Genomic DNA, 14,170 nt, shown 5'->3' on the forward strand with positions numbered 1-14,170 from the left:
ACAAAGGGAGTATTCATTGAATCCCATCCTCACTACTTCAGAAAGAAACTGAAAATCAAGAACGTGGTAAAAAAATTCTTAAAATTCATGAATACTCTTTGTATGTTATTTTTACTTTGCCCAAAAATATCCTACAAGAAAAAGAACTTTAACATTTGTAAAGAAAGCTTTATCTGGGGAACACCTAGACCTAGAGGGGTGCCATCAGATATTTTTGATGGTAGAATCCTAGGACGCTATGGTAGCTCTGCCTGGGAACTTCGGGGGAAGCTGTGCTGCTGAAGGAAAGATCCCTAAATTGCCTTGTTCATTAATAACAGAAAATGTCCATGGAGCCTGGCTAGTGTAAGGAAGAAAAGGTGATCTGGGCTTTGGAAATATCAAACCTACCCCTTTAAAGCTGTCCCTTGGAAAACCTTCAAATGTATATGCCACAGGGATTTTTTGTTTGTTTGTTTCTTCTATATGTGTTTAAATTTTAGCAAACAAATGAAACTATGATACTGACTTTTAATATTTTCATTTTCAACTCGTTTTTCAAAAGTTAATAATACATGCTCATTGAGGAAGAATAGACGTGATCATTTGTATCAACTACTTAGAATGTGCTTTAAGATTGTAAGAACCTCAAGGGTCAGGGCTATGGCCTTGACACAGTCTACCCGCCAGAGGAAATAATATTGGGTTGTCGGGAAGTCATGATGCATTTTAGCAACGAGAAACATATAATATCTAACATTCATTTCTAGGGCACTTTAGCTTAGGGCTTTTTTTTTCCATTGTGTCATTTATCTTTACATCTCTAATAGATATTATTCCTATTTTCCAGAGGACTGAACAGTTGAGAGAAGTGATGTGATTTGTCCGAAGTCACACAGTTTCTATGTGATGGAACTGAGTTTCCATTCAGTTTGCCGGATTCCAAAGTCTAAGTTCTTAACCCTGGCTATCTAACCTCCTAGGTGTTTTATGTATTGCATTGTTACTTTTGATGAAACTGACTGTAACATAGTAAGACTATCTGCGTTTGCCTAAGTGATTTTTAAAATAACAGCTTTATTGACATACCATAAAATTCACCCTTTAAAGTATACAATTTTGTGGCTTTTAGTACATTCACATTGTTCTGCCACCATCAGCACTATCAAATTATAGAATATTTTTATCACCCCAAAAGGAAACCATTAGCAGCCACTGCCTATTCTCTCCATGCCTTAGTTGTAGGTTTGTCTATTCTGGATATTTCAAATGGAATCATGCAATATGGAGACTGTTAGGTCTGGGTTCTTTAACGTAACGTGTCTTCAGGGTTTATCCATGTTGTAACATGTATTAATACTTCATTCCTTTTTATGGCTGACATAATATTCCATTGTATGGATATAGCAAGTTTTATTTATCCATTCATTAGTTGGAGGACATTTGGGCTGGGACTATAATGAATCATGCTGTAATGAGAATTCATGTTCAAATTTTTGTGTGAACCTATTTTTACATCTCTCTTAGATATATATCTAGGAGTGAAATTGCTAGGTCTTATAACTGCTTACCTTCTTGAGGAGCTGCTAAATTGTTTTCCAAAGTGGATGTACCATTTTGCATTCCCACTAGCAGTGGCAGAGGTTTAAATTTCTCTACTTTATAGCCAACATTTTTTTTAATTATAGCCATTCGAGTGAGTGTGAAATGGTATGATTGTCATTATAATTTGCGTTTCCCTAATGACTAAAAATGTTGAGCACTTTTTCACGTGCTTGTTGCTCATTTATATATCTGCTTTGGAGAAATGTCTATCAAGCCCTATGCTCATTTTTAAATTGGATTATTTGGGTTTTGGTTGTGATGTTAAGTTTAGCGCATCTTTCATGTTTTTTTTTATTTTCACTACTGCTTGGAAATCCTTTTAGTTATGTCTAGTCAAGCATTTATTCAAATAGGCATTAGTCATTTATTGTGTTCTATGCCTGTGGTAGAAATATAAAGTCCAATAAAACTTTATTCATGCATAAGACATGTCATCTCCACAGCTGCCTGTTTTCCTACCCCTCAATCCATCTTTTATTCTGCATCCCAAATGATTTTTCTAAAAAGTGAATTTGATCATGTCAGTTATTTGCTTAATCACTTCAACACTTCCTTTATTGACTACAAGACAACATTCTAATTCTTTAAAAATGATTTATAAAGCCTCCAGAATTTGTCCCTCGACAAACTCTGTAAGGTTCTCTCTCATCCCATACCCCGATCTGGGATAACTGTGTGGTCTTCTAGTTAAATACCCCCTCTAGATATACTGAGGTTAGTAGCTCAGGGAATAAGTGGATCCTCAGCCAAAAACCTAAATGAAGTCTCAGGTGAGAATGAAAATCACTGGCGCTTTATCTGTTAACTCTGGGTCCTGAAAGTGATCCCTCTTAAGCCTTTGACCTGAGAAAACAAACTGTATCATATTATCGTCTTCCTTTAATGGGAACTTCAAATGTTCCAGCTTCACTCATTTTTACTGCTAAGTAATAAAGAGCGATGTTCTTGTTCTTGGGTCAGTGTCAAAGTGGAGCATGACCTTTTAAGGACAGTGGTGGGGGCAGCAGTAATTAATGGGATTCCTCCCAGGGAGGTGACCTGCCCAGGATGACAGAACCAGTTTGGTCAGAGAAATTGTTCCTCCCAGGTGCAGATTCTTCCTCCACCAATCTTTAGAAAGACAGTTTTAGCTTTATTGAAAGCAGCTGCAGTTTCCTTAGACAGCCCACCAAATTGATCAGATTCTGCTGGTCTAGGAAGAGGAAACTCAGTACCTCACTGTTATTAACACTTACTGAACATAGATCTAAGTGTATAAATTTCAAAATATATTCAAGAATTCCTTTTGAATTTAGGCATAAACTAATTATGATAAAATCTATGTGTATATGGATACACACACACACACACACACACAAACAACTCACACAAATATAAAGCAAAGACTAAAATTCAAATAAATCTGAAATGGAGTTTGTTATCCATTGCTGAAGAACGAACTAATCCCAATATTCAAGAGGCTTAAAACAACCATTTTATTTTTTCAGTTTTATTGAGGTATAATTGACAAAATTGTAAGATAATTAAATGTACATCATGATGATTTGATATACATGTACATTTTCAAAGGATTCTGCCCCTCTAATTACATATCCATCACTAATATCTCCATCGCCTCATTTATGTGTCTATCTATCTATCTATTGTATCACCTCACATGCTTGTGTGTGTGTGTGTGTGTGTGTGTGTATAAAGTCATATACAGTAATACCTCGGTTTGCGAGCATAATTCGTTCGGGAAGCAAACTACCCATATTGCAAGACATCGCTCATTTACCAAGTTAAAATGTATTATTAGGTTGGTGCAAAAGTAATAGCGGCTTTTCCCATTACGCGGGAAAAACAGCTATTCCTTTTGCACCAACCTAATAGAAATGTTTGCTCGTCTTGAGGAACACTCACAAACCAAGTTACTCGCAATCCAAGGTTTTACTATATATGTATATAGTGAGAACATTTAAGTTCTACTCTGTTAGCATTCTTCAATAGTGTTATCAACTGTAGTCACCATGTCAAAAAACAATTTATTTTGTTCATTGTTTTTTGGGTCAGAAATTTGAGAAGGGACCATCCAGACTCTATAGTTTATTAGACATCACCTGGGGTGACTGGGGCTGGATGAGTCTCCAAGATGGCTTCTTCTCAGCTCTGGCACCTCATTCTCCTTGGCCTTGCTCTCTTCACATCTTATCCTACAATGTTTCTGCATGTGGCTTGGATTTGCCCAGGATGGTTGTCTCAGGGTAGTCATACTTATTAAATAGCAGTTGGTTTCTAAGCGAGCAAGGCAGTAGCTGCCAGGCCTCTTAAAATGTAGGCCTGGAATTGGCATAGCTATTATAGCATCATTTACACCATACTCTATTGATCAAAGCATTCACAAACCAGCAGAAACTCAAGGGGAAGGGAAACAGACCCCAATTCTCAATAGATGTAGTAAAGAATTTGCAACCACCTTTAATCTGCCGTAAGTGTAACATCTATTAGGCATATATACCGATAAAGATTTTTACCCCCCACCCCCACACACAAATATCAGCACTTTGCCGAGTTCTCAGCCATTTACAAATGTATTGGTTGCCTTAGACAAAGATGAGGTACCATTACACATATTGTGTATAACTTTAACAACTTTTTATATATTTAATGGTCACGATCATCAAAATTCCCTAGGTTTATTACTTCTTTGATTTGTACATGCGTATTTTATGACGAGCATTCTGAGTTACAGGAAGCATGTACTATGCTTTTTATGACACATACCCAAGATCTTAGGAGTATTAAAAATAGTTTATTAATGCCTAGGGTATCATTCAAGCCTACTTAATACCTTTGATTTACTAAAGTCACAGAAATTATGTTGGCCTTTTTTATGGATATAACTTTAGCCACATAGTAAAGCATGGCTTTGTACAGGTGTTTTCACATGTCTGGTCCACTGACATCTCACAAATTCAACCTTGGGGTCATACAGAGATGAAGCAAAATGCCTAATAAAAACCACATGTTAACTGTTAGTGTGCATTTACCAAATCCTACTTAAACTCTTGTACTCTCAAAGCTAATTTCATCCAATTGCCTTTTAATTATAGTCTTTTGCTCAGAGTTGCAAATATAATGACTTTTTAATATAACTTGCACTGTTCTGTGTCCAGTGTAGGATGTAATCATACAATTTATTCAGTCAGAGCTAGTGCATTAGGTAATTAAAACATAAGCACACACAGATTTCCACACAGGCACATTCAGCAGGAAAGTAATATATGACAAAAGTGCTTCTGGATAGAATTCTTTTGGGGTAGACTAGGACAGAAATCCTATGTCCCCCGATGTATGTTATAGCTAAGTTGAAATGAAGAAATCAAATGACTGGGAGACCTGTGCACATATCACAGAGAACAAAAGATATTAATGTAAGAATGTAAGTGGTTTGAGCCATTAACTACCTACTCAGTCTTATTAGATATCATTTTCAATGCAGTTTAATTACCCAAGATGTTAGGAGGCAAACAGACCCTCAGGCTCCTGTCTCTTTTAGAGAGAATAAAAATAAAAAAAATTTTTTTAAAAAGGTACAGGTTTAAGATAATTTTCACTACCAATAAAAGTAATTAATGTAACAATTTTTTTAAATGTCTTTTTTTTTAAGATTTTTATTGGGGAATTGGGGGGATGGGAACAGTGCTGGGGAACTGGGGGAAGGGGAACATACAAGTTGCTGTCATTTTTGTTCTTCAATCTAGTTGTGGAGGATGTTGCTTCACTGGCCCAAGTTGGCACCGTCATTGCGCTCTTCCCTGGTGAGGCAGATCAGTCGCCGGCTTCTGGACGGCCGCTCACTGCGGCTGCTGGCCGCTCACGCTGGCTGCTGGCTACACACGGTAGCCCATGGCAACCCACTGCTAAAGGGGCTGCAGCCTACGCCTTCGCCGGGGACTCACGGCAGCCCAGCTCCAGGTTGAGTTGTTGTTCAGCATCTTAGCTGTGGAGGGCAGTGTCACTGACCCTCATATGTGGGATCCGAACCGGGGCCCTCTGGCATCCCAAGCGAGTTCTTAACCATCGCGCCACTCGGCCGGCCCTGTAACAATTTTTTAAAATCTCTTAAGAGTGGTGATTACTTTGGGAGTGAGATAATACATGTATGGGTAATAAACACATACTTCTGCTTTTTTTTCTTTCAATGAGCATGTATTGCTTTAGTAAAGTTAGTCACCTTTATTTCAGAGCAACCGGATTTTATGTAAAAAGTAACCCTTTATTAGCAATTTTTGAATTATATATATATATATATAATTTGATAACTATGTTTTTAAAAGCATATTAAGTTGTATTTTCCCCATTTATTCATTCCATAATTTATTAACTGCCAACTAACTGTGCCCTGTGTGTTAATTGATAGCAACAGTGATGGGCTCTGCCTTAAGATTTTCAGTCTTTGGTACAAACCATTTTTCTAATGTTACCTTCTGGCAATGTTTTGGCTATTAGAAAAGGGGTATGGACCATGAATCCAAATACCAGCATGAAAACAAAAATATTTATTTATTCATTCACTAAGATTTGGGGGTGTGTAAAACACCAGTATCCAGAGACATGTAAAACTCTAGATGGAATGATTTCCTTTGTCAGGTTTCTCTAGATATGTGTTCACACACCTTTGTTCATTCTTCTTACTTAAAATACATATGTGGAAAGTATATGTACATTTCTCTTTCAAAACATGAAGATTTCAGCTGACATAGCCTCATTACCTAACCTCCCTTTTCCATCTTTCTTTTTTCCATTACATCCACATCCCTCCTTTCTCTTACATTCTGAACAGTTATGGGTTCTTCTTTGGAAAAGAAAAACAAAGCAAAATATCTAGGAGGCCAGCCAAGTAGCATCCTTATCTCCAAGTCAGAATTTGACTAAGCCCTGGAATCCAGATACACAGCACTTTCTCAGATCGATGTTCCTTGTACATTTAAACTTGAGGGTTGTGAATACTCAGCTTTTGGCCCCTTCGGTTCCAGAAAGAGTACTCTATAGAAACAGATTTCCACACAGAGGAACTCAACCTTGATCTTTCTTGATGCCCTGGGTCCCAGGTCTCAAGAGTTTGCAGCCTAACTCTTGATTTTTATCTAGACTTGACTGCTATTTAATCCCACCTTTTGATTAGTCTTCAGAGGTGCTATGTTATTTCAACCCTGCAGTAGAAATCTAGAGGACCAAAGCAAACACTGCCATCAAAGCAAAAACTAGACAAACATATGCTCCATCATCTTGATCAAATACCATATTCCCATCCTAAATTCTATATTTGGGTGTTTGATTTAGAGGAAATTCCAAACTTATGAATGGATAGTTTATTCAATGTTTCTTTTAACATAGAGATTGAAGGCCTATATTCCTATAAAAATGATGACATAAGTGCCATACCAAATATATTATCAATTAAAATATTAAAATTCCTTAATAGTCCATAGTAACAGTTCCTTCATTCTGAAGTCAAAATCTAAGCCCTTAATTTTTTCTTTGTTTCTAAGCCATACATGTATTTACATTTTGACATTTCTATAATCAAGATTAATCTTAAAGCTTGTTTATAGTGTGATTTTTTCTTCCCTGAAAGCTGTTAAATTCATGATATGTATTACCATTATCTCCAATGGTGTCTTAAATGTTAAAGTCAAAGAAATGTGATATTCTAACTTTATATTTATAACATTGACTCTGGGAAAAAATGCATTCCAAGTTTAATAACTGCATATTCTCTGCCCATTATAAGGTGATTACAATGAGGTGTTCAGTTTATAATCATAAAAATAAGTTAATCCCTACATTAGCACCATTGTTTTATTTTACCAGCTATTCCTGGACAATCAATTTTCCTCCTTATTGAAAATAGTTAACCACTTTCTCTAAATTTTCTTCCACAGCATATAAATACACCAGTTTCTGATCCATCTAATAAAAACAAATTCCTCCTATTCTATGGCTTCCCGCTAGCTGTGGTTCTTCTCTTCTTTTTATAGCCAAGTTACCTTTAAGGATATTGGCACATTTTCTATTGAATACAGGTGTCATTTATGCAACTTGTTCCCTTTTAGTGGACATTTAAATTATGAATTTATTACTATTAAAAATATGCTTCAGTTAACATCCTTAAATATTTTTGTACATTAGTACAAATATTTCTATAGAATTGAATTCTAGAAATGAAATTATTGGGTCAATAAGAATGTATATTATGGATTGAACTGTGAGCCCCTAGAACTTCATGTTGAAATCCTGACCTTACTAGGAGATGGGGTCTTGATAGAAGTAATCAAGTTAAAATGAGGTCATTAGGGTGGGTTCTAATCCAATGATTGGTGTCCTTATGAGAGCAAATCTGCACATGGGCATGCATGAGGGAAGATGAGGTGAAGATACAAAGAGAATACCATGTAAACATTAAGGACAGTCATCTACAAACCAAGAGAAATCTGGGACAAATCCTCGCTTCACAACCCTCAGAAGGAACCAATCCTAACAACACTTTGAGTTTGGACTTCTAGCCTCCAGAATTATGAGACAGTAAATTTCTGTTGTTTAAGCCACCTAACTTGGTGGTACTGTTATAGCAGCCCTATAAAACTGAAATAGCACAACTGCAAAATGCCCTCTAAAATGGCTATGACAATGTATACCTTAACCAAAACTGGAAGGGCAGTTTTTCCCCCACATACCTCATCAATACTGAACTATCAATCTTCAATTTTTACTCTTTTTGAAGACAAATAAATGGTATCTCTCTTTAATGTACACTTTGATTTTTCAATTCAGATTTAGCATACTTCTGGAGTTTTATTTCCTTTTATTTGAAAATATCTGAAATGATTTAAATGGATTGACACTATCAAATTTACCACACACATAGAGCTATATGATTTCAATAGTTTGATACAATAAAAAAATGATTTAAAAATTTAACTTTTAAAAAAGTTTAACTACTCATTCGCTCATTGACAACTTATTGTAAAAATGTCATTCTTGGGATTATCACATGGAGCACAAAGCATATTCCTAAAAGGCAAAAGTTAAACAATTGGAAATGACAAACTTAAAAACCAAAGTTAATTTCATAGTTGTAGTATGTGAAAATAGCCTCGTATCCAGTAGTCCAATTCATAATGTATTAAGGGTTACACTTTTGAAGTAAATTCATTACTGACCTTCCTGTTGGAAGTGCACTATACTTCCGTACCCAATGTTCTTAAAATGGTACCACAGTCTATAAAAGCACCTTAGTAACATTAAAAAAATATGCCTTTTAGGGTTGCAACATTCATTCCAAAATTCTTTCTTGGAAACAATAATCAATGAGTCAATTTTGTCCCCAATCACTCTTTTGTTAATATGCTTATCCTGTTTGACGATGATTTTATATCTTCTCTTTCACTGATTCTCTTCAGTCTTTTCATGAGTTAAGATGTGAGTTTTCAGGTTATTTGACTGAACAAACCTCTTGTGACAGCCCTCAAAGGGACACACAAAACGCTTCTCCCCAGTGTGGATGCGTACATGTGTACGCAAATTGAAGTCCAGGGAAAAGCGTTTTCCGCACCCTTCAAAAGTGCACTGATAGAGCCTCTCTCCAGTGTGAATCAGGAAATGTCTTTTTAGTTTTGAGCTCTCATGGAATGCTTTCCCGCATTCTGCACACACATGATCTCGGGGACCATGAACACGGATATGCTTTCTCAGGGAATCTCTTCTCTTGAACTGTTTTGCGCATCCACTGTGAGGACAAACATTTTTTCCTGGAGCAGCATATTCTTTATTTTTGCTGGGCTTATTTCCAGCAAATTCTGCGACCTGTTTAGGGTCCGATGAGTTAGTGCTGGGTATTCCTTGAGGAGGAAGCTTCTTGCCTGTCGTGCACTCAGAATGCTCAGCAAGTGAATTCTCTCCAGCCATTTGTGGAGGAAGCTCTTGTTTTGCCTCTTTTTCCGTGCATTGCAAGGAACATTCCAGAAGTGAGCTTGCGGAAAGAACCTGCTGAGAAAGCTCTTGTTCTGATCCTTCTTTCGGGTTGTTGAAACACTTAAGAAGTATGTCCTCTTCCAGGATGGGTTTGGAAAACTCACCTCTTATTATGCACTCTATGTAACAGTCAGAGAAGGAATTCTCTTCATCAGCCTGATGGCTAGTCTCCTGGTGCCCATCTTCATCACACAAGGTCCACATCGTGTCAAGAGGGTCCTGCTGGCCTGGCGCTGGCTTGGCTGGATTTGACTTATCCCCTGTGAGGGCTCTTCTACCCAGGCCTTCCTGTCCGTGCGTCTTTTTCCTTGTGTTCTGTTGCAGCTCCATGTCGTCCTGCCTGCTTTCTCCTCGAAGGTTTGCACCAGGATATATCAATGACTCCCAGGTAGTGGTCTGGGTAAGTCTTCAGCAAGCACCTCCTGTGAGACAGTAACCATTAGGTCCAGTATTAGAGCCTTTGTCAGAAAATAACCTCAAAAAATGGCCTAGAACTGACTTCACTAATGAAATGGCTACAGTTACATCTTCTTTGACAAACTTTGTCAAAGAGTAAGAGAATGAGCTCTGATGTAAAACATGGGGCCATAACCAGATCTGACCTGGGTATCCCAAGTTACGTGATGTCTCTAACTGATCATCTAATGTTTACTGGGCACTCACTATATGCTAGCCCCTCTCTAGGCTACTCATGGGTTGAGAAACATCCGTAAGTAAACATACAAAATAAGTAATATGTCCTATGATATAATGTGAAGTGTTATAGAATAAGCAAAGGGGTTGATAGAAAGTAGGAGTCTGTTCATTTTGCATAGGATGTTCAGGCAAACCTTGACTGAGGCAGTGGCAGCTGACTACAAGCTTCAGGGAGATAAGGGAGCCTATTCAGGGAGATAAGGTGTGCCTATTTTCTTATATAACACTGTTGTAAAATTCAAATTAAATAATGCATATAAAGTGCTCAGCACAATTCATGGCACAGAGCAAATGCTGAACACTTATGTGAGCTAGTGTTATTTTATTAGCTTTGTATTCATTCTGTAGGTATAAGTGGAATCCTGATATGGGCCAGGCATTATTCTAGACCAAGGATGGCAAATTTATTTCCGTAATGAGCCAGACTTAAGCTTTGTGGGAACTAGGGTCTGTCTGCCACAACTATTTAACCTGCCATGGTAGCACAGAAGCAGCTATAGATAACACATAAATGACAAGCATGGATAACTTCATTCCAATAAAATAAGCAGAGGGGCGGATGGGCTGTAGTTTGCTCACCTGTTTCAGAAGATGGGGCTCCAGACAATAAGACACATGCACTCCCATCTCTTATGAATGTAAGTCACAATAAAGGCACAGGGCAGTTTTGGCCTAAATACTTTTTTGTCATTAATGTAGAAGCAACATTATAAAAATTATGGTATGAATTTATTATATTCTTTCTAAGAGCCTTTTGCTTCATGTTACAGTTATGTGACTTATAAAAGATCTCTCAATTTTATTGTCCTAAAGTCCTGCTGTAGGAACAAAAGCTAAATGCTTTCTAGAAAGCGGCATATGTGAAAGTAGTGGAGTGAAAATGGATAGCTTGAAAATATTCTTAAATGGCCATGTTTAAAAATAACCACCTAAATAGATTCATGCTATTTACTTGACAAAAAAAACACATAGAATAAAAACAAAACATTCTTTTCAATTGCTAAGGGAAGAGTTTTAAATATCTTCTTAAACATTTATATATACATATATTATATAAAAACAGGTAATATGTAATATATTTTATATAAGTTATGCATTTAATTGTAAACAAAATAAATTACATATTTATACATAATGTATAAATGTTTTATATATATATATGTTGCTAAGGGAAGAGTCTTAAATTTATTTTAAACATTTGTGTATATCTATATAATATACAAAGGATTAACAAGAAATTAAAATTTTTTCCCTTATCAATTGAAAAGCATGTTTTTTGTTTTATATACGGAGGGTGCAAAAAAATGTATACACATTTTGAGAAAGGAAAAAACTATCAAAATTGTAATACTCAGTATATATCGATAACAAAAGATGAATACAAGTCATGTGTATATATTTTTTGCACCTCCAGTATATATGTGTGTGTGTGTGTGTGTGTGTGTGTGTGTGTGTGTGTGTGTGTGTGTATGCCAGAAGTAAATGGCATTATTCTTTTAAGGTGGTATTTTTTTTTTAATTTTTCAGTTAGATGACATACAACATTATATTAGTTTCAGGTATACAATATAGTGATTAGACATTTATATACCTTACAGAGTGATGAACCTAGTAAGTCTAGTACCCATCTGATATTGAGGTGGTTATTTATTTATTTATTTATTTATTTATTTATTTATTTATTTGGTGGTATTTTAAAATGTGACTATTTATAAAACAATTCAAGCTTTTATATATTTTTATATATGTGTAATGATACAAGGATTATTATTTATTCTGCCCTTTAAAAAGATAGAAAAAAACCAGAGAGACTGTGTCCAGGAATATTTGTCTAACAAAATCTTGTTCTTGTAGATAGAAATAATTTTCAAATCATTTTGTATTAATGAATATCGCACCTTTGGAGCAAAATCACTAGCAATTGACCTAAAGTTTGGGTAGGACAGAGCACACCCTCCCCCTCTGCCAGACATCACTCTATTGGAAATTACTGCAATTTGACTTGATTTTAGTTTTTTCTCTCCATACTTATGTCTTGCCATCTCCAGCTTTATTTCATTTTCAATAATAATAAGCTCTCCCTCCAATAAAACACCATGCTCCTCCCTCTAGATATATTACTACCCACTCTCACTCCCCCTTTCCCTATCAGCATGCACCACACACACAGGCTTACTTCCCATCCATACTTCAGGTTTCTGCTCTGCTTGAATATCACTTCCTCAGGCAAGCTTCACTTGATTCTTAGGCTCAATTAGGTCCCCACGCTAAATGCCCCCCCCCCCCCCCCCCCCCGCTCCCTATTTAACACTGATCAGAGCCCCTGATTATTTAAGGTCTGTCTTACCCACCAGACTCTCAGTCTATGAAAGCAAGGTGCTCTTCTGTCTTATTCATGTGTTCAAACGCTTAGTACAGTTGTCTAATGAAATGAATTGATGAATATACATCAGTCACTGGTGATATCCGATATAGCAACCCTATGAAATTAATGCACTAGAAAATTATTTGGGACTTTAGACACACTTCATGTAGAAGTTTCAAAATGTTGGCTATCAATAATGCTAAGGTATTATCTACAAAGACATTATGAGATCAAGATTGAAAGAGGTATTTTCTTGATGAAATTACCAAGGTCCAAGGAAAGCCCTTACCTCTCAAAGCTAGATTCTTATTTACCAGATCTCTGAGCATTATACAATTTCTCACACAATATGCAAGCTTGTGAGGGCGACATATAAAATTGAAATCATAATTTATTAATTAATTATGGGAGAATTCCTGTATATATGACTACAAAGAAAATGTACCAGGTACCCCGGACCAGTGAAAAAGATACAAAGTCCCTGGTTTTCATGGACTTCTTATCCATGTGAAATGTAAATGTAAATAAACAAATGTTTAAAAATGGTAAATAAACAAAACAGCTTTGGATTGAGAAATCATGCTATGAAATAAAACTAATATGAGAGGGAAAGTGGGGGAGGTGATCTTTAGAAAATCTGGAAAGGTCTCCAAGGAGGGGGGCATTAGACTAAAACCTGAAAAAAGAAGAAATGCATCTGAGGGTGGAAAGAGGTGGGAGAAGAAATGTTTTTTTTTTCCCAGGCTGCAGCATGAAGAACAAAGGGATTAATGTGCAGGGGAACAAAGAAAGCCATGTTCATTATAGAATATGGCCGGCAAAAACAGAGGTGGTGGGAGGTAAGGTTGAGGCAGGTGCAGAATCTTGTAGGCCAGGGGAGCCATTGCACACTGCATTCCCCAAACCGATGGGAACCATTACAAGGTTTCTTTCAAATGAAAAAATAACTTGCTCTGGCTTAGGTTAAAAGATTAGGGGTATTGTGTGGAGAATGGATTAAGGGAGGGAAGTATGAAAGCAGAAAAATCTCTTAGGCTATTTAGTAATCTATGAAGGGCGGGGGGGGGGGCAGCAAGCATGGGGAATAGGGAAAATGGAGCTACAACCTTCCAACTGGCTGATGCATTGGATAAAGTGGGAAGGGAAACAGAAGTATCAAGAATGAATGGCCCTAGGTTTTTTGCTGGAGTAATTGGGTGGATGGTAGTACCATTGGCAGAGATAACTGAAGACGGAAAGAAAGGGAAGACAGGCCTGCTCTTTTGATAATACATAATGTAAATATTTTAATATAAAATAGACCTAGGGAAATGTTGTAATGCAATATATTTATATGATTTTTTAAAAACAAAATTAGAAATGCAACTTCAAGGCATTTTCAACCGGGCGTCTGCTTTCTTGAAAGAGTAATTACTTTCCTCCTTTATCTGTTTTAAAAGTTTGAGGCCAATGGGCAAAGACAGCCGTAGATCAACTCAGTCTACATATACTCTAGTGTCCACTGGCCAA

At 36.6% G+C, this 14,170-nt stretch overlaps 1 protein-coding gene across 1 annotated transcript; it reads right to left on the minus strand.

The window, feature by feature from the left end:
- Positions 1-9,012: 9,012 nt before the first annotated feature.
- On the minus strand, positions 9,013-9,930 carry ZFP42 (ZFP42 zinc finger protein). Its single transcript, XM_019628266.1, has one exon. The coding sequence runs from the start codon at positions 9,928-9,930 to the stop codon at positions 9,013-9,015; it is 918 nt and encodes a 305-aa protein (XP_019483811.1).
- Between the last annotated feature and the right edge of the window lie 4,240 nt (positions 9,931-14,170).

This window comes from Hipposideros armiger, unplaced genomic scaffold (genome assembly GCF_001890085.2).
Source record: "Hipposideros armiger isolate ML-2016 unplaced genomic scaffold, ASM189008v1 scaffold_774, whole genome shotgun sequence".
In the NCBI taxonomy this organism is placed as follows: Eukaryota; Metazoa; Chordata; class Mammalia; order Chiroptera; family Hipposideridae; genus Hipposideros; species Hipposideros armiger.

Coding starts and splice junctions, on each gene's coding strand:
- ZFP42 (XM_019628266.1), bottom strand. CDS start 9,930: ATGGAGCTGCAACAGAACACAAGGAAAAAGACGCACGGACAGGAAGGC.